Source organism: Podarcis melisellensis (genome assembly GCF_964234715.1).
Source record: "Podarcis melisellensis genome assembly, chromosome: 3".
NCBI lineage: Eukaryota > Metazoa > Chordata > Lepidosauria > Squamata > Lacertidae > Podarcis > Podarcis melisellensis.
The window spans coordinates 30,877,609-30,899,082 of NC_138530.1; the positions used below are offsets into that span (position 1 = coordinate 30,877,609).

Below are 21,474 nucleotides of genomic sequence, written 5' to 3' on the forward strand. Positions count from 1 at the left end.
TTTTGTCTTGTTCTGCAGGTGGTTCCCTCAACTGCTCTCGCAATAGTTTCACTAACTGGCTTGGTACGTATTGCTCCCCTTCTGCTACTGGTCACATAGCACACAGGTGGCATATACAGTGGTACCTCGGGTTAAGTACTTAATTTGTTCCGGAGGTCCGTTCTTAACCTGAAACTGTTCTTAACCTGAAGCACCACTTTAGCTAATGGGGCCTCCTGCTGCCGCCGAAGCATGATTTCTGTTCTCATCCTGAAGCAAAGTTCTTAACCTGAAGCACTATTTCTGGGTTAGCGGAGTCTGTAACCTGAAGCGTATGTAACCCAAGGTACCACTCTATAGGTTAGTCTATAGTATAGTTAGAGGTTAAAGTAGTTTCTAGAGAGCTAGGCACACTTATTCTTCGAAAATGCATGGAAATATCTACCTTCCTTTGGTGCAACTTAAAAAAAGGTCAAGGGAGGCGCACGTATCCTTCAGTAGCTTGCTGTATACATACTTGATGCAAGAGTATCCCTGTAAGAAGTGCAAGTTGTTGCAGCTGAAGCAACCTTTACTATATACTAGTGGCCACCCTTTGAGTGTCACTCCAGGTTACAGAGAGGCAGTCTGGGGAAAATATATAGAGTGGAACCTTAGTATTCAAACGTAATCCATTCTGGAAGCCGGTTCAACTTCTGAAACATTCGAAAACCGAGAAAGGGCTGGCTGCAAAGTCAATGGGAAAAAATGAAAAATGCACCTCGGAATTATTATTATTATTTGTACCCCGCCCATTTGGCTGGGTTTCCCCAGCCACTCTGGGTGGCTTCCAACAGAGATTAAAAATACATTAAAACATCAATCATTAAAAACTTCCCTAAACAGGGCTGCCTTCAGATGTCTTCTAAACGTCAGGTAGTAGTTTATCTCTTTGACATCTGATGATAGCAGTTCAACTTCCGAGGTGCGTTCGAAGACGGAAGCATTCACTTCCAGGTTTTCGGCATTCGGCTTCTGAAATGTTTGACAGCCAAGACGTTCGAAAACCGAGGTTTGACTGTACACATATACCAGCTGTGGGGGTCATTTAGTTTATAATGCAGCCCAGGACAACGTATGATCCTCCAAGCTGAATATAGCCCTGTGCATAAACAGCCTGGCCTTGAGGCCCATCTGTGGTTATAAAGCAGGAATGGCTGTCAAGCCATAACGGATGGCTGCTAAGCTGTTTTTCTGCTCTGTGGATCACTCTTGTAAACTTGCTCTTATGCAATGAGCAAGAGTAGCACTGGAGGATTAACTATCATAGCCTAAAGCCCGGGGCCTGCTGCTCCTGCATAAAAAGACCACAAATGCTCATGGGATATACCAGGGTTGGCCAGAAATAGCACTGAAGCTTAGAAAGCTAAGAACTATTCAAGTCCAGTTATTCATTCTGTTTATTGAATTGGAAAGAAAGGGAATACAAATATTTGTTAAGTGCTGTGCACCGACATGGAAAAGTGTATTTTTTTTTAAACCCCAATAAAAACAAAAACCAGTAATTAATGTAGTTTGAATGAACATTTTAAAAGATATGTTTAATATACTACATATTTATAAAATAAGGTGTTCTGTAAATAATTAGTAAAACAAGTGAAAATAAATATGGAGACCCAAAGTTCTTATGTTTTAATGTAATATAGTAAAGAAACTTTAAACTACTTAATATAATTCAAGAGGAGTAACAAAAATCCAGAAAGTTTAAGAACGCAATCCTTTGAAACATTTAATATCAGTCCATAGCAAATAGTCATTACATACCAAAAGCTCTAAGTGTTAACTAGTTCCACCACAACTCCATATAAATCTTGACAATTTAGAAATTTGAGAATAAAAGTTCTTTTCTTGATCTCTACAGCTTGGTTTGTAAGTACACACATGCTTTGAGGATCCGTTTCTTCCTCATACATTTTCAAGGAGCCGACAACTTTTTCCATCTGTGCCGAGAAGTGTTAAGAATTAAATCTAGTACATTTATCCTAACAATGAAACACTTAAAAGATGGAGCACACTGAATTTCAAATTTATAAAAATATATTGGTATTAACCAAAATCTTAAAGTTAGAGGACACTTCACATACACACAACATGACTTAAAGTATGCAGTAAAACATGACATGTACCTAGAACAGTTGGTTCCATGACAGTTTGTGTTTCACGCACACACATTCATACCACACGCACACACACACTTTGCTGAATCCGGATCATCCAAAGTCAGCAAACAGGAAATGGGGTTCTAGTTTGTGTTCCAGCAACTAGAGCAGCTACTGCAGACAACACTGCACAAGTCAAGTCCACCCTGTTCAAAAAGTGTCAAAGTGTTTCCAAAATTCTACTAATTGTCAAATGAGCGGTTTGTTCTATGGCAGCTGAAAATGGACTCAAGCCAATGCAATATACATTTTAACCATATATAGGATTGATACTCCAGTTTTAACAGTTCATTTGAAATGCATCAAATTGAGGCAACATGTGCTTTGGGGGTCTTGACAAAGGGCACCAAGTTTTACTGAAAATTGGTTCTCTTCCCCTTCTGATCCTACCCCAAAATTAGAAACTAGACATTCTTCTGCTGTTAACTAAAATAAAAATAAAAATTACAAGAACTCTCCCAATGTCTCTTTTGCCAGCACAGGACTGGTTTAAGAAAACATTTTAACTTAAAGCCATTTTTCCCTTTGGGGTGGGAATTTATTTTTTTAATTAAGATGGCACTAAACACCTAGTATTAAATTACATTCAACAGTATCTGCTCGGAAGCCAGAATGAGACTATTGGCAAAAGTTGGGTAGCTTTCACTGGTGACTTCATATCAAAACTTGTATTATGATCCCCTAATTTTAAAACTAAAAACTTAAATGAGGGAACTAAGCCACACATTTACAAGGCAATTTTAAGGGCTATGTAAAAACTGTTTCTTCTTTTGTGCTCCTACTTTTAAAATCACTTACCTGATCTGAGAAGCACTGTGGCAAGATACTGTAGTGATTTATAGCCAGTGTGCATATTTTGGAGTTGATGGGTACAAAACCTAAGGCATTTTTTTTTGCAAACTACTGTATCCTCTTTCCCACTCATTGCCTTCTGCTCATGGTAAGATATGGCCAGTAATCAGTGATTGCTCTAGCCTAGAGTAGAAATGCCTTCGTCATATATAAAAAAGAATGTTGAGATAAGCCTATTCCTTGACTTCTCCCCTAACAACAGTGACACTCTAGGGTTCTTTTTTTATCTGAAATGCTGACGTGCTTTTCAATCCAGATATCAATTTAGGCTGCTCAACTATTGAAGATGTCTCACAAGAAATCCTAGCATTGTTATTGCAGTTAAAAGTTTGCTTCCAGACAGATCTTGACTTTATTTGGTTCAGTTGTATGTCAAGAAGCAGAAATTAAAACCACCTCAATCTGAAGAGCTTCCTCTTAAAGTTGCATGGTCTGTATTATGCAACTGAATTTAGAAATGGCATTCTCAAAACACATGCTTCGCGTTCAGCTCCACACTCAAGTGCTTTTTTATTAAAAAAAAAATCCAAGACCTCTTTCATAAGAGGTGAGGAAGCATAAGCAATAGTGTGTCCATTTAATTTCGCTCTTAATTTGGTTTCCTGCTGGTGTTATGCGTTTCAAAGAAAAGGAAACAAATTGGTCCTTTTTTTTCCACCACAACAGCGTCCTTGCAGGAAGTCTTAACTACAAGCATCAGATTGAATAACCTATAGAAATCTAGTAGCACCAAATCAAACTGATTTTAGTGCACACTTCATAATTCACTTCCAATTTCCCTTCCAATCTCCTAGGGTAGTTTTGAGTTTGCAAGCAGCACCACCAGCACCATATCAAATACAGCTGTGAATTCTTAAAGATTCAGAATGAGGGTATCTGCAAAAGTAAGATTTTATACAGGCTCAGAGGGGAGACTACAAAAATGTTCCAATTACAAAAACAAACCTTAATGTCAAATGAACAGAATACATGTCAATGGACAATTGTAATAAATGTAAGGTAAAATTACATATAAAAAGCTGCAACAGAACAGCTTAAATGTATTAAAGACTGGATGTAAATTTCTTTGCTGCTCCTAAATCCATGAGAATGCAAGGCAGCGGCATTCTGTTGTTTAAAGATTTCTCTGTAAACCTGGTCTGCACATACATTTTAAGCTAATTGGATAATTGTAATAGTGTTGTGTGCTTATTCAGAGACAATCAAACTTAAACAACTGAATTACTACATTGATTGGAATACCACTTGTTCCAGTCTGGAGGTATTTAAAGAAATTCAATCATGAATCTCTGATCAAATTAGAAGGCTCTGAAGGAAAACTGTTGCAAGTCTGAGTTAAGGGATACATGCCAAGTGCAATGGCAATAACTCATATTCCTTATCACAGAATCTGTGCCTAAAAAAACACAACATGCACAAGGGAGCAAATTTCCTTCTAGTCCTGTGTCTTTCCTAATGTTAAGACCTTTTTCCACCTGTAGCTTCTATTTTAGCTGGTACTACAAGGATGTGTTAACTGTTCTTTTATTATGAGTTGCTTTCTTTTCTGTTCTTTTTAAACGTAAGGATGGCCCTAAGTGCATTTTCACCCTTTAAGTATAAGAGAAATTCTGAAACCAACTAACTATGTCAAACACCTGGTTAGTTCTCTGAGTTTTAGTATGTATTCTCTGCACAAATATAGTTAACAGCACCTACTCAGAAACAGTTCCTGGAGAAAGAACGATCTGGAAAGTTTGTACAAGGTATGTATTTAATTCACAGCAGACAGTCAACTCACTGATTTATTTATTTTTAAGATAATGCTATAAAGTACTATTCTCATTTTAGGTCTTTACTATGTTTTAAATAAGAACCATTGCACATTAAGGCCAATTTAGAATTTTCATTTATTAAATTTCAGAAATTACATTGTAATGGTTTAGTTGGCGGTTCTGAAAGTTCTCAAATTCTTTTATGTTGGTAAACAAAGTTTCCTTTTAAAATAATACTTTATATAGCCTGTGTAAAACTGTTGCCAGCCAAATGGTCTTACACAACACTCCAGAGGAGCACCAATTATACTGCATTTACTTGTAGATGACACTTTTTAAGCTGGTTTCAATTCCAAATGTATACAAATGAAGTCATTTTAATGCTATAAATTATTTATTTTTCTTTCTTAAAAAAGAAGATTGTGCTGTTAACCCACTTACAGGGCAACAAGCTAGGTGAAAAGTACAAAACCTTTTGTCAAGTGTGATACTGAAGAGTGCTTTTCATGTCATTCACTGGTTTAAACATCTGGGTTTAGATATACTGTGCAACGGGCAAGGCTTAGAATCCATGAACCAAGCTGCAAAGATCTCAAGCTAAATAAGGCGGAGAGACTCAGAGAAAGAAGAGAAGGAAAGACTTTCCTATCCAACATGTACTCTTCAGACTAAAGCACTCTTTCTATCAAGCCTTCTAAACTGTTAAATAAAAGGTTTCCAAACAAGCATTTAAACTTCATTACACAGAAGAAGAGCAACAATAACAGTAGTCTGCCTGACAAAATGGCAGAAGGGAAAATGTATATACGGAGTTCAATGGTTAGCCTGAATGTAGCACAGTTCTTCACAACCGATGGGGGGTTACTTCAACATGGTGTCCAACAACGTTCTAACGACGTGCTTCATCTCAACTGTTTACTATGAAGCAAGGTGGTAAAATGTTTGGCCCCAGTTGGGCTTCAGAAATGGTTCTTTTTTTTCATGACGAGCATGTCTGTCCAGCTATCAATCATGTTTGTTTGCACCAAATCCCAAGCCATTTAAAATACGACTAAATTTAAGTTAAACAGAAGTCGTCTGCTCCAAATTCACCATCAACTATCCATGCTACTGCATTCCTCTAAGGGCGGGGGAGAGGGAGATGGAATGTAAAAAGAAAAGAAAAAATAAGAAATATCTTTAAAATCATAGTTCACCTCAGCCACAATATACACATGTATCTTCAGATTTACAAAAGACATACACACAAACTCATTTAGGGCAACCCAACCCAACTGAGCAACCCAACTCTGGGAGGTACAGAAGTCATTTCTAATACAGGGCCAGTGGGAAGAGGGGCTTTTTGTGCAAAAGAGACTTCCTTGATTGAGCTAAAACTTCCCCTGCAGGAGCAGACAGCTGCCAGAACACAAATTTAACAGTGTGATAAAGTAATTAAGAGGTTGAGAAAAGTTGTAGTAAAACCCATTTTAGACACTGAGATGGAAGGAATAAGAACTGGTACATGGGGCTTTAATTTTTCCTAAGATTACTTTGCCAGCAACTTCAGGAAATGTATTCTAAAGCAGAATAAAGCAAGCATTTCTAAAAGAATGGAAAATATTTTGCAGACTGGAAGCCCAATTAAAATTTTGATACATGGTTAAGAAAATAACATTGTTTTTGCTCACACCATGGTGCAATGTATTGGCTTACACCTATAGACACAAAAACTTCTACAGCCTTGCATATTAGAATGTGTATACATCTAACAAATGCCTGTTTGCTAAGAACTTGTTTACTACAGTCTAGTTTTCATATATGATGGTATCTCTTTTTATGCTGCCTCAGCTTTGCGAAAAAAGGGCATCTTGACAGAGCAATGGAAAAATTAGTCCTGGCTTGGGCTAATACCGAGATAGGACTTTTGCATTTCAGAGATATCAACTGGAATTAATTCAAAACCTGCAGAACCACTGGCAGTAAAAGGTTCCAGGTGATACCTAAGAAGCAGTCAAGAATTGAAGCTCAGGTTTGTCTCAGCTATTGAAGCTCTCTCCTCATGTAACAGATACAGCTTCAATTAACAAAATGAGCAAGATACCCTTTCATTTCAAAGCAAAGAAACAGCTACATCATCAGTTTCAATTGATCTTTATTCTAGTTTGCTAGGGTCCAGATTTCTTTTCATTTCATGCCAACTAAAAAAAAATTAACTACCAGGTTCAGTAACATTAAAATAGCTTGCTGCAGCTTCTAACGGTTCACACAAGGTGTCTCCATCTGATTTTTGGCAATCCCCTGCCTCTCTGTGCAGCCCTTCCACTAACTCTGCAATCCATATTGTTCAAGTTGCTTCCTTTGACTCTCAAGAGACTTTTTAGGGGGCACAGGGAGAGGAGATAATAAAATTCATTATGTGTGTGACCCAATATTATTATTTATTATTATTATTAGTAGTAGTAGTAATATCCCACATTTTTTCCAGACCTGTACTCAAAGCAGCTTACAGATAAAATGCAGAAACTCCACACCATACTTCAGTAACTTATCTCCTCTGTCATTTACTCTCAAGTCTCATTCTCTACCTACTCTTCCTTGAGGTTTCTTTCTTGGTTCCCTGGGCTATATTGCACCTCACTTATCATTCTTGTCTTTGTGCTCCTTGTCCCTTAACTTAACTTCTTCCCAGTCCTTAGGCATCTTGTGAGAGGTTATAGTTCAAGCCAACAGGTACTACCACCCTGTTCTGAACTTTTTGGAGTTTCACAAGGTAGCAGACTCTTCAAAAGGAGGGACTAATACACAGTATGATGTGAATTTGACCAAAGTCCCCTTTACCCAGTCCTAACTATTTACAGTAATAATAACTGAGGCAGCCAATTCCTCATACACTGTGGTGTACAGCTTAATTCTGAACCAAGGCTGGGGAGACCCTGGTTCAAATCCACTCTAAACAATTAAACATGCTGGGTGACTCCAGCCTGTCTTTAACTTCCAGCCTATCCTATCTTACAGATCTATTGTAAGGACCAAAAGCTTGAGGGGGGCGGGGGAGCGAAGAATACTATTTATGCTGCCTTGAGCTCCTTGAAGGAAAGGTGGGATATAAATAAAAAAAATCCCAAAATAAACCGCATATAGTCAAAACACATTTGGTTCCATGGTGAGTGGAGTGGGATTGCCAACACTGCTTCCCCGACCCCGACCCACAATCTCTTTCCTGCTCCATTTTTATTATTTTGCCAAGTGTGTAAAGCTGAATGCTCACAAATTAAATGTGCATCGGTTGTGAGTTACCTGATCACAAGTAAGTAAGTGCAGCTTACCAAATTCCTCTTCCATAAAAATTAGATTTGATTTACCTTCAATATCCTGGTTGTCTACAAAAGGTGCTGGTCCCCATATTCTAACAGTGCCATCGTCAGAGGCGCTGGCCATCATGGATGGAATCTGTGGGTTCCAGCTCACACAGTTGACTGTGCGTGTGTGCCCCGTCAGCTCCGCAATTGGCAGCTCGCTACGTTTGTGCCAAATATATACTTTGTGATCTAAGATGAGACAGGAGGGAAGAAACATGAAGCATCCCAAAATTTAAAACATGTTCTGGCACTTATCCATGTATTAACTGTTTCCATGTTAAAATTTCATGTTATGTCCAAGAACTGATATCTGCTCAGTAATGCATCCAACAGCTTCAAGAATCTTCTTTTATGGCATTTAGAATCCTGTATTTAAACTAACAACAAGCACTGATCTTCTCTGCAAGTTGAAAATATTTGTAGGTAACTGGAACATAATACAGCTTTAAGTAGGCTTCATATTATCCAAGTAAGAATGCGAGTGGTTTGGGTGTTAACTCCTTACCCTAGCCTTCTACATGCATCAAGACTGGAATCAAGCTCTGGTCTCTCACACTTCCTCCATATTCTTTCTGTCCCCCCTCCACCTCTACAGGTGGTATGGGCAACTTCCAAAAAGAACACAGCTATTTCAATGTGGGATCCCATCTATAACTGGATATTAAAATCCCTTTCTGTAACTGGTTCAATATGTAGGGCTATGAAAACTATGTATTCGATTAACTGCAGGAAACTCTTTATTCACTGATTAACTGCAGGAAACTCTTTATTCACTGATTAACTTTTGCCTAAGAACAGAGAATGAAGGGGGCAAACTGCAGGGCCCAGTCTTCATCTTTCCAAATGTGCAGGTAAGGGAGAGGGAGGAGCAACAACCACAGAGTTGCTTTTAAGTATCTTATCCTATCTGAAAAATTCTATCAATGAAGGCAACAAACTCCATTTCAAAGGCTCCAAAACATCCATGGGTGTATTGTTACAGAACAACATATCCACATTAAAAGTGTACAATCTGAACAGGAGCAATGTGACATGAGACAACTTTGCGCCGATTGCTGGACTGCACCCATCTAAACTGTAGATTATACAGAGATGGCTGCAGATCAGATGTACAACTCTCTGCACTACTGAAAAACCACAAGTCACAATGACTACCAAAAAGAGAGAATTCTGCTAAATATTAATATTCCATAGAAGCAAACTTGACTTGGAGTTAAATACTTGATAAGGCAGAAGCAATTACATGAAGAACACCAGGTACTACAAGAGTTATTTTAAAAGTTTTAGAAGTTAAACTACAATGTTTGAAAACTAAAATATGACAGTCCATTTCCAAAAGTACTCACTTATTTCCCAACCCCTGCTGTGACCTACTTGCTAAAGTATTTTATAGAAGTGCTGTCTGTATCATTAAAAAAATCAAATTACCATGACATCTAAATGGTATCAAAGACTCCTACTTGTACAAATTTCCATTTTTAACCTACCAATTTCAAACTATACTGTATAAGCTTCAAGTCATCACACATTCACTGTAAGGCTGCAACACACAGCACTTGCTCATAGAAAGATACTTCCCCCTCTACTTTATGGATGTTTATGTGCACATGAGTTAGATGTGAATTTTACTCCCAGGGAAGACCCTTTGATGTTTGGGGCTGGTAGGTGGAAAGCCTACCTAGCTGAGAACATACCTTTACACTTAAGAGCTTATGACATTTAAATCTGTTACTTTTTTTTGTACATAGAGACTTTCACAGCAGCCATATTTGCAACAATTCAGTGCAAAGAGGCAACAGCCTCAGGCAGTCGGAATCTAAATTAGGTGCCATCAGCTTCAACTACAGCTGGGTAGTTTTTAGACACTGAAAATGAAAAAAATAAAAAGCTTTTCTAAGTTGACCTGGATAAATTAAATTCACATTCATGTCAAACAAACAATAGGCTGTAACTAAGTGATTTGTTTATGCAATCCTGTGTGGTGTACTGAAAAACTGATATACCAGGGAGTTAATACAGTTGATTAGACATTCCTGGGGCCAGAAATTATGTGGAAGGGGAAGGGGATTAATGCATGCAATAGGAGTGGCACAATTACATACAATGGCAATACAGTTAAGATACAAGGCATCAATAAACAGGCTGTTCTCAGGTGAAAAATTCACCAGTTAGCGGTAAAGAAGAAACACTGTTTCAAAATACTTTATTGCAGAGCCCAACTAGAACTGACCTCCTAGTCAGACCAAAACCACCTTCTCCTAAAGTTTCTATAAGCTACAGGACAGGAGTACTGTTGTCCACACTGTATATACCACCATACTATTACCCTCACAGAGAGTAAGCTCCTTAATGCCTAGAAAAGCTGTCAAACAGGCCACTCACAGAACCAGCAATAGAAAACGCTAAGATGACAGTCAGGTTGCTGATAGCCAAAGTTACTGAACATGCTAGGTCTGCTACAGGATATGAAACTTGTTTCTTTCACTGTAATTAGTAATTATCCTTGAGATGTCAGAACTCATCTGGATTTACATAAGCACACCTACCTTTGGAAAAACAAGCCTACATCAAATAAAAATTGTATCCCTGTACACCACGCTCATTCTACCAAGACTACAGCTGTTGCCATAAACAATAGCCTCGTACATTCAACCTCCTGTGCTACTAGATGATTTTTCTTCTTTCATCAACAAATCATTTTTATGGAAATAACTTTTTATATGGATCAGCTTGGTCACTGTGAGAACTGGATTAGATAGGCCTTTGGTCTGATCCAGCAAGACTCTTCTGATGTTTGTGTGAATTGTTGCTAGCATATTTACCTTACTTGTTAAGTAGAATACTACATCATTCCCCTATGTTGGAAGAATGTCCTTGAAATATATATAACACACAGAAACAGATCTTAAAAGCAAGAGTTACCTTCACTGCCACTAGCGATGAAGTCTTCATTATGGCCTCCAAAACATGAGTGAATCGTGTAAAAACCTTGTGTAACACCTTGGTACTTTCTCACTAAAACTCTGTCTTGCAAGTCCCATAAATGAACTCCCTGAGAACAAAGAGAAGGGTGGAGATAATGTAACATTACACAAACAAATTCAGAACAGAAAAAGCAATCCATTTTATGTGCACAAACAATGGTTTATACCCCAAAGTTACATGAGCAGAGGGTCACTTGCTCAATAGAGATTTCTTGCCTACTCCTCTTCACTGCAGATTGCCTGCATCTCCAGACAGCCTCTGCCTGGCATTGAGGGACCTGCAGAAAAGGCTCCTGAAGCTCAAGTGGGAAAGAGATGCAGTGTGTACAAGCAAATTCCCATTTACACAAGTGGCTTCAGGAGGATACGGAGGTTGTGATATGCTACGCTAATGGGCACTTGTTTCCCTTCTGCCTCCCAGAAAAATAGACTTTAAAATCTGGGAGGAAAGGGGGTGAGAACATGTGCTTGTACAGTTTCCATGGCAATGCAATGGAGAATGTAGGCAGGACTTTCCTTCTCATTTTTGAGTATGAAAGGCATAAAGCGAAAGGCCAACTGGACCACTTACCTGAGTTGCTACGTTTAACAAAGCTAACCGGCCATTTTTCGAAATCGTAAAAGACATAATTGGATGATCTTCTTGTACTCTGAAAAATAACAGAACACAGAAGATGAGAGTCATGACTTTGTATTCAAAATTAGCATTTCTACCCAATTTAACTGGTCTCATTATACGGAGCCTTGCAGACACATAAGGCCCAATCACATCTACACCGTTTGCCTATTTAGGGCCTAAAAAGGGGGGGGGACCCAGTTTTAAAGCAGGTGTATGAACAAGACACCATATGGAATTTTAAGGCATCTCAACTCAGTTTCAGTATTTGACAAAGTGTACAATGATCTGTTTATGTAGCACAACATGAAGAAGAGATAGTTACATGTTTCTGTCTGTAAGGTCCTCAAAGTTATAGCCCCGAATTCGCTGGTGTGTGTCTGATGCCAACACAGTCTTCCCGTCACTCAAGCACCACAGGCATTGCACTCTCACTCCTTCCCAGGAGTCAAGGAGATTACCATCTAAATCCTAGACAGGAAATGCATGCAGTGAAATAATGAGAAAGGTTGCCTTCATTTAAAGCCAATTGTAACATGAAAAATCTGGGTTATAAAAGCAGTTAGCAGTATGTAAGTATGTGCTGCAGACAAGGGAAAATATATTCCAAGACAAAGGTGGTGAACCTGCAGTCCATATCTGGCAGACTTCAGAGCCCCTTAACAATTTGACTGCTAATTTGGTTTTCTATATACAGTGGTACCTCAGTTTTAAAATGTCTCTGTTGACAACATTTCGGTTTTCGAATGCCGAAACGCTTCAGTTTTTGAACACGCCTCGAAAGTTGTACATGCCACGTAACTTCCGTATTTAGTTTTCAAACGTTTTGGAACTCCAGTTTTCTGGAACGGATTACATTCAAAATCCAAGGTACCACTGTATCTTCATCTAAAAACTTCCCTTTTTTAAAAGGCAGTGCTGTAGACTTCCAACACACTAGTTTCAATCTCTCCACCTAGTCCAGCATAACAACAGGGGTACAGATCTTTCCCTGAATTTTTCTTTTGGCTTTTTTTTTATACTTTGCAGAAGGATCCTTTCTTGTTTTACCAAAAACCTAATATGTCTTACCAAAACCTAATAAACGATGGCACCACACATGAGCAAGAAGGGGATCTTCTCAAAGAGGCTTTATTTTTGCTTCAGATAAATATGCTTAGTATTTCACAGGAAGAAAAACACTCAGCAAATTCCAAATGGTAGGTTTCTACAACAGGTTATACTTGCGAGGCTTTTTACTGTGAAAAGAAACCCTTACAAAATATATTCTAGTACAGCTATACACAGCTACCCACGCAGAACATAGAACCACAGAGACAGCATTAAGTGCAAAGTCTACAAGAAACTGATGGCACTTTGCATTGTAAAAACAGTACTTACACACTGATAGAACTGTCCACGCTGCCCTCCAGTCACAAAACGTTTTCCATCTGGATTCCAGGCCACACTTGTTAAACTATCTTCATGAGACTGACTCATCTTTGTCCTCAGCTCCCCTGTCTGTAGGTGAAGAAGTATAAAGTAAAGCCAATGAAAAATTTGCTTAAGAAAGCAAATTTCTAACATTTACTTAAATTTTTAACCTGCTTCATAAATTCAGGGCAGCTTACAAATAAAGAATAGAGACACTAAAATAAACATACATACATACATACATACATACATACATACATACATACAGTGGAGGCTGCCACCCCTGCTCACACTCTTATCGGCAGCCACATGAACAAAGGGTGGTCCGATAAAGGACTCCGGGGGGCGTGGCCCTGTCCGAAGCCTATGGAGGTGTGGGCCAAAGGCACGCCCCAGAGCGGTGACCCGGGGGAGCTCCTAGTCGACGTGCCTCGGCAGGAGACTCCCCTGATATAGTGTTAACCCTTCCCTGTGTCTCCAGCAAATGGGCTGAAGCCGGATAGTCGTTAGGACCAATGCCTAAGCCAATGCCTCTCATTCCTGAATTCAATAAAGTTGTGGTCTAATTCGCCCATTTAACCTTAAATTATGGTGTCTTGTGTCTTTATTTATCCTGGTGGGGGGCGGGAACTCGCCACGCAACACTATTGATTAAGACACTCTATCAACGAACTTCATATTAATAACCCTTACTTGTACATTCCAGAGCCAAAGCTCAGAGCAGTCATCTGGACCACAGGCAACAAGGTAGTTGTCATCTGGACTCCAAGCAATGTAGGAAACACCATATGCATGGCCTTCCAGTGTCTTGAGCAGTTTTAGCTGGTGTGTATCCTTTAAAAAAGACAATATTGCAACAATGGCTATCTGGGTTGTTACTGAGATCTACCTGCAGTTTTAAGCAGTTGTCTTTGATGCCTAATCTATCGCTGCCTCCTCCCAAAACAGTTTAGGAAACCAACATACCAAGGGCTTGTTTACCAGTTCCACCTTACCTCAGGGAAGACACACACTCATTTTCTGCCTACTTGACAGAAGTGTAGGAAAGGCTGTACCAGGGCAAACCAAGAAAGGAGGTACACAGGAAGCCATACAAAGCAACACAGAACCGCCTCCCCATTCTGGTTTAACAACATTCTTGGAAACCAACTAATGAAAAGCAAAATACTTTCAAACACAGATCGACATTAGGGCGATAAGCAGAAGTACTAGTGAAAGGAAGGCTATGGACCAGCAAATGTAAACCTTGGGCATAATAACCGTTTGCACCTTTTGCTCCTCAAAGATTTTTGCCTAGTTTTTGTATGTTCTAGGGCTGGGTGATGTTAGGTTTTCAATACTGTGATGTATCACTAGCCAAGCAGCGCAGTTTGGCGATAAACCACAATGTTGAAACAAGATGCATGGGCACCAACCGGCAAGGCACGGGGTGAAACTGCCTCAGCTGTCAACAGCGGGAGCTGAGTCGCTTTCACTCCAGCATCTCGCAGGCTGGGACCAGCTGCATTAGAGAGGCTCCTGCCCCCAGCTGAGCAAGCCCCCATGTCCCTGCTGGTTGCGCGCAAGCAGCAGGGACCTCAGAGCACCTTTCTGAGGCTCCTGGCGCTGGCTTTGGGTACAGGCGAGCTACCCCGCTCGCTCGCCCCCCACTCCCCAAAGACGGACCAGGCGGCGTCAGCCAAGCCCACAGAGACTATCAGGACTGGAATTGTACAATGCCATTCTATGCATGATTACTTAGAGGCAAGCGACAATACAGTGATTGTGGTGGCCTCTAACTTAGGTAGCTTTAAAAGGGAGTTAAAGATATATATTCTATTAATTTGTATACCAATAGTCACAAAGGCTACATGCAGCCTCAGATTCAGAGGTGGTATACCTCTTTGTACCAGTTACTGAAAAGTAACAACAGAAGAGGGTATTATCTTCTTGCATTGCTTGTGGGCTTCCTAAAGGCACCTAACTAGTCACTGTTGAAAACAAAAGGCAGGATCTGATGGATTCTTGGTCTGGTATGCATAGATTTCAGTCTAGGTAATGTAATTCAGATTTTGGAAGGAGCTACTATTTAGTCCAGTGGCGGAGAATCCTTCAGATCAGGGTTTCCCAAAGTTGGGTCTCCAGCTATTTTTGGACTACAACTCCCATCAGGACTAGAGGTCAGGGATGATGGGAAATGTAATCCAAAAGCAGCTCGAGGCCCAAGTTTGGGAAACACTGCTTCAGATGTTGCTGGACTCAACTTCCATCAGCTCCAGCCAGCATGGACAATAGTTAGAGATGATGGGAGTCTGAGTCCAGCAACACTATCCAACATTTCAGTCAAATAACCATTCATCAACAGGCTTCATCAATTAAGTTATACAGAGTGCAAAAAGCAGAGACAAAGTAAAAAGGGAATGTTGACATTTTAGGAGAATTTCAGAAGACACAAAAGGAACTACATTACGGGGAAGAACAACACATCTATCCAAGACCACTGACAAGTCTCACCATGCAAGACACTTACTGACTTTTAAGATTACAACAGACTGACTGAGATAGGTATCTCCTATTTTAAACAAGCTTTATTTCCAATACAACCCCGCTCCAGGAAACTAATCACAGTATTGGTTGAACTGAGCAGAACATAGCCTAAAATACAAAACTGATGCAAACAGAAATACACCAAGGCATTTAGGAAATAAAGTAATGCACTAAAAATTAAAGCTTAATGACTAAGGAGTGATGTGCCAAATTTTATGCTTGTGTGTCAGAAGATTCTGGTGCACAAATTTACAAACTTACTGGATCAACCTGCCATATAATAACAGTTGTATCCTTAGATCCTGTTGCTAGTTTAGTGCCGTCATTTGAGAATTTACAGAACCACACTTCATTACAGTGTTCTGTAAGTATCTGCTGTGTGTAACATGGGAACTGTTTCCTAAAAATACAAGCAAAGAAAGGATTATACAGTAGAATCATAGTCATTTTACTTGCGCTAATACATATCCCAATAAAGTATGGATTCGAGAGTAGGATTTTACAAATATACAATATGAAACTTCTTGTTGCTATAGCACCTTAGTTTTTGAAGCTGTCATGCTGGCTCCTATTTGCATGATGACCAGGTATCAGTCATGAACCAAATAAACATGCAGCTAGCTGCATGCATTTAAAGAGCCTTTGGGTCAAACAGCAGCCTCCAGTGGTGCAAAGCAAACTGGACGCTAAATTGATTAGACTTTCAAAAGCAGTTTGCAATATCACATGAGGGTCTGCTCGACACCAAACTCTTGTATATGTCTAAAAGGAGCTCTTTGGCTCATGGCATTGCAAACAGGGCCCCAACCCTGACTAGGCATTTGAATGCTAGTTAGGAATTGCTACCCAATATTTTATGGTGATTTTTAGGAATTGAGGGAAAGGATTCTTAAAAAGTAAGAACCAAGGATGTAAGGGACAAGCAACAAATCCTAAATTGTTATTTATTTTATTTATTTATTTAAAAAAATACATAGTGCTGTGTCATAAAAAATTTCACAGCAGTTTACATCAATATAAAACCAAACAATAAAATCATAACAAGTTAAAAACAAGCATCAATAGGCCATTGTGTGGTGTGTGTGGGTGTGGGTGTATTCCTAATTGCCTACATAGGTCTGGAAAAATAGAAAAGTTTTCTGCAGGCATTTAAAAGTTGGAACAGAAGGGAGCTGATTGAATGTCTATTGACAGGGTGTTCCACAGGGCTGAACTCATGTCATTAAAGGCTATCATTCAGTCTGATACTGGAACCTATTATTGCAATCCTGCACATAACTAGTCTGCTTAGATCTCAGAGTTCAGTGGGTTTTAACACAATAACTGTGTAGAATGGCAGTCCAAGCTACCAAATATATTGAATCCCATGCACACTTATCATTAAGTAAGCCCTGCTGAACTGAACAGAGCTTGCTTCTGAATAGATGTGCTTAGGATTGCAATTAGGACTGAAGCCAAGACCATCAGCAGTAAGTTCTGAAACTGAAAAAACTGCCAGAGATTTGAAAATATTTTGATTATTTTAGGATCCTTACATTTAGATTTACTGCTATATAAAGACTACTTCTCTGTTCATATTGTTAACATGTTTCTAAATTGATCAAGGACTTACACAAGCGTTCCAAACACCTCCTAACATTGCAAAAATACAACATTCTTAACAAGTCAGCTGCCTAAGAAAATTGCTCTTTAAAGCCTTCATAAGAGAGTAAAAATTATTTAAAGGAATGTTGTTACATTAAAAGATATTTCCATTCTCATTAAAATGGAGCAGTTTTCTTACCTACTGCAAACATGGTCTATCAGCAGTGATACAGAATCTAGATTATTATCTAGTTTGGTATTGTGATAGAGGCACCGGTCCCGTTGGAGTTCCACAGCCTGACGCAGTAAATTCTGCAGACGCCTTGGGGGGAGCATCACTGATGGTGGTAGGTAAGCTTCATAAAATTAAAGAGAGTATTTCAGAGCAATCGTATAAGAAACAGCATGTAAGAAATCTGGTATTCACATACAGGCCAGTATCAGATCTAATTTAAGCTAAAAATTACCCATAACTTTGGGACATTAATAAAATCCTCTCACATTGACCTTAACTCAACCTTTGCTGTTGCAAAGAAGCACAAGATTGTTTAAATGCCAATAAAATTATTAAGAAAATGCTAGTTACTACAAGTCAGTTCCTAAACTCTATCACACAGCGCCATGGTATCTTATTAGGTGTCATCGATATGGAAGTAAAACACAGATAATAGCAGAGTACATTATACTTTGATTTTATGAGACACTTAAGTCACCATTATGCAGAATTATGCTATCCTAATTACAGCTAACAATTCTTAACCATTGCATTTCCCCCTTCATAAATTTCCCCCTTAAAAGTAGGTCTCCCTAACCTGCTACCCTTACTATGTTTTGACCTACAAATCCCATCAACCTCAGCCAGGAAGGATCCAACACATATGACAGGCACCCAGTTAGGGAAGGAAGATTGAAATATACTAGATAAACAGATGAGCAAACATTGTATGCCCAGTGGAAACTAAGTTTTTTCTTACTCTGGAGTTTGTCCAAAAGTCTAGATCTGGAAGTTGTGCCTTTCCCTTCCCATTCTGCTTTTGCACGCAGGTCTTCTGCATGACTACACATCAGATATCTGTTTGTATATAAAAGAGAAACACATGAGATTACATATTTCGGAAATATTGACCTTCCCCAACTGCAACAGCATTTGAACCAAAAGAGCACATTTATTCTTCTCTGGAGCAAGAAAAAGGGAGATGGACTTAGCAGAAAAGCTATTAACACCAGACTTTATGTTAAGTCTATATGGCTTAAACTTCTGCTATACGGCTTTAACTTCTGCACTGTTTAGTAAAGCTCTAATATATATATATATTTTTTAAGGAATTTAGCATATCTAATTAAAGACGCTGCTCAAGTATGCAGTTGGTGGGAAGGAAGCAGAGCCATGAGAATTCAAAGGCATGTTCCTGAAACTGCTTTTAAAAACTGTTTGACAGGACTTCCCTTATATAGATCAATGAAAAAATCCCACGGAGTTCAACTTCCAGCACCAATCAGTAACTGATCAGTTCAGATGTTCTGTCTACACAACTGATCAGTCTGTGTTCTCGTACACACATTTTCCCCTTGAATCTCCTTGAGAAATGTCAGGATGTGAAGATAAAAGCACATTAAAATCTCAGAATGCAAATGATTAAAGATTTTTACTAAGTAAAAATGCAATTCTATTTAGTAAGAATATATTAATTTCACATTTAATTTAGAAATAATGTGAGAGTTCTGAAAGGAGGCATCCAGGAACGTCTTCTTTCTATAGGAGTTTTCCCAGGTGGAAGTTTACTTTAATAAAGACTAGTGGAACCTGCAACAAAACACTGCAGTGCTGAGTACTCCTATACACAGTTCATGACATGCTCCCCATCCCGCCCCAGTTTTCTGTTTCTTTCACCTCATCAATTAGCATTTTGTGCAGACTGAGCATGCTCAGTCCTCAGAGAGCTGTTTGAATGTTTCACCTTTCGTTTAGAGAAAATAAGTTTCTTTGACACTTCTGCAAATATGGACGTTCCTCTCAGCCTCTTGTATGTGGGAGATGCCATTTCAGTTATGCAAGGATCAATACTTGGATAATAAGTTTACTATTGAGATATATTCAACAATGTAGAATCATATCCTTTTGGCATGCCTCTGCTTCAGGAATCCCAGAAAACACTAGCACTGGTGTAAAACAGGTAGTAGGATCTTATGCAATTCAAGTCAAAAGTTATTTAGTTCAATGGGATTTACTCTTGAGTAAACATGTGATTGCAACCCTAAGTACTTACCCACTGAGAATGTGAATGCGCTCTGTGTTGTATTTCAGTGGTGTCAACTCACAACGCAGAACTTGAAGTGCCTCCAGAACCTTACCATCCTCAAGATACTCTAGGTACTTTTGCTGCAGCAGCAAAAACTTCATCCTCTGACATGACAGAAAGCAGCAGGTCAGGTGGGGAGAAAAGGATGACTGAAATTTCAGAAAACATTTGAGCCTAAACAAGGGAGTATACACCATTCCAATTTGCCTTTTCAATACATTTGCTCTCATGACATAGGAATGCTTTGAACAGCCTTTTAGCATTTGCAAGACACACTGATTTGTGCTGTTTATTATAAGTCATCAAGCTGCAAGAATACACACTTGATGGAACCCCAAATTATCTTCTCAATCTTCCTCCAGTTTCCTATACCAAGTACCCGTAGTCTCAAGCAATCCTATTAAGCTAGGGATGGGAATCCCGCCCCCTGATATCACTCTAGGTACAATGACACTACAGAACACCAGGCCAGTAGGGATCTGCCCAGAAACTAGATTTATACAGAGCATGTAGGACCTCCAAATATATTACATGCAAAAGCAAACATTGCTTGTCTGCAAAACAAAGCACAGACCAGGCTTAACTTGATGTATATATTTTGGTCTTCATGGAAAGCAAAGATTATCTACTCTCTACATTCAGAACTCACTTAGCAGGCATGTCCATGGGAAATATATGCACCTTCATTGGCAATGTTACCTTCATATATTTTAAAAATTGGACCTCTCATTGATAGCCATGACCAACATAACAAATTCATGAATTTAAGGTAAGGGGGAAGGAAGGAGAAAAATATTTGGCACAGATTATCGAAAGCTCAAGTGGCAGTAGTATATTATTCGTAGCATGGCATGGCAATGTATTGTGCCTGTCTCTCACCTGGTGGCAAACAATGTCCTCCCCCATGCCCCAAAAAAGCCTCAGCTCAGAAGAACTGCTGAATTATACTTTTGACCCAGGGGCAAGGAGTGGGGAACATGAGGCATGAGGGACAAAGGAGTTTATTCTGTTACGTATACTTAGGCTTTGATACCAGGAGTGATAAGCATCAATTTTTGAATATCTGTTTGTGTTTTAAGTTGTTGGAAACAATTCATTACAGTTTCTTGTTCTTTTTATTCAAACTTCCATTATTTAAAGAAATTTATACATCATTAGATTGTAAGAAAATCTCTAAGTGGTTTACAAAAACATATACAATGAAACATCAAAATAGAAAACAGTTAGGAACAGGTATTTTAAAACATTCAGAAGATTATAAAAATCAATAGTAGTTAGAAAAAAAAATGTAACTTCTACATGTCTGGATGGGCCTGTCTAAACAAGAATGGTTTTTATTTTTTAAGCAGGCGCCAAAAAGACTATAGTGAAGGCGTCTGCCTGATGTCAATAGAGAGGGAACTCCAAATGGTAAGTGCTATCATACTAAAAGATCAATTTTTTCTAAGTGTGGAATGAGTATTATGTGGCACCAGTTAACACTGCCAGTTCTGCAGACTGAAGAGATATGAGTGCATATATGGGTTAGGCAAGTAAACTGGTCCCAAACTGTTAAGGGCATTATATACTAATGGCAATGCTTTGAAGGTGACCTAGTAGCTGGATCCAGAACCACTCCCAAACTGCATACCTGTTCCTTCAGAGGAGTGTAATCCCATTTAAGTTGCGTTGGTTCCCCCTGTGAGAAAAGTGACGTAACAAATATAATACATTTTCCAGACATGGGACCCACTCACTCACATTGTCTGTCTTACAAGGATACAAGCTCAGCATATTTTTTGTCATCTATACCACCATTGCATCCAGGTACCAGACACAGCCTCTCTTGATTCAGATGTTATGGAGAAATAGAGCCAGGTATCATCAGTGCAATGAAAAGCACCTTGCCCTAAAACTTTTGACCGCTCCCAGCAGCTTCATGTATATA

General features: G+C 39.0%; 1 protein-coding gene across 4 annotated transcripts in view; it reads right to left on the reverse strand.

The window, feature by feature from the left end:
• Positions 1-1,625: 1,625 nt before the first annotated feature.
• The window catches only part of WDR26 (WD repeat domain 26), a 36,131-nt gene continuing 16,282 nt past the window's right edge, over positions 1,626-21,474 (reverse strand). Inside the window, exons 4-15 of one of the 4 annotated variants that reach the window (XM_081904018.1) lie at positions 21,178-21,225; positions 19,515-19,651; positions 18,222-18,319; positions 17,447-17,603; positions 15,925-16,063; positions 13,831-13,971; positions 13,105-13,224; positions 12,050-12,195; positions 11,680-11,758; positions 11,047-11,176; positions 8,128-8,313; positions 1,722-5,903 (exon numbers count right to left, since the gene is read on the reverse strand). In XM_081904018.1, coding sequence (XP_081760144.1) covers positions 5,878-5,903; positions 8,128-8,313; positions 11,047-11,176; positions 11,680-11,758; positions 12,050-12,195; positions 13,105-13,224; positions 13,831-13,971; positions 15,925-16,063; positions 17,447-17,603; positions 18,222-18,319; positions 19,515-19,651; positions 21,178-21,225 — 1,407 coding nt within the window. In that variant the 3' untranslated portion in view covers positions 1,722-5,877. Of the gene's footprint in view, positions 5,904-8,127; positions 8,314-11,046; positions 11,177-11,679; positions 11,759-12,049; positions 12,196-13,104; positions 13,225-13,830; positions 13,972-15,924; positions 16,064-17,446; positions 17,604-18,221; positions 18,320-19,514; positions 19,697-21,177; positions 21,226-21,474 lie in introns of all 4 variants that reach the window. The other 3 variants (XM_081904020.1, XM_081904019.1, XM_081904021.1) reach the window with 3 other exon arrangements.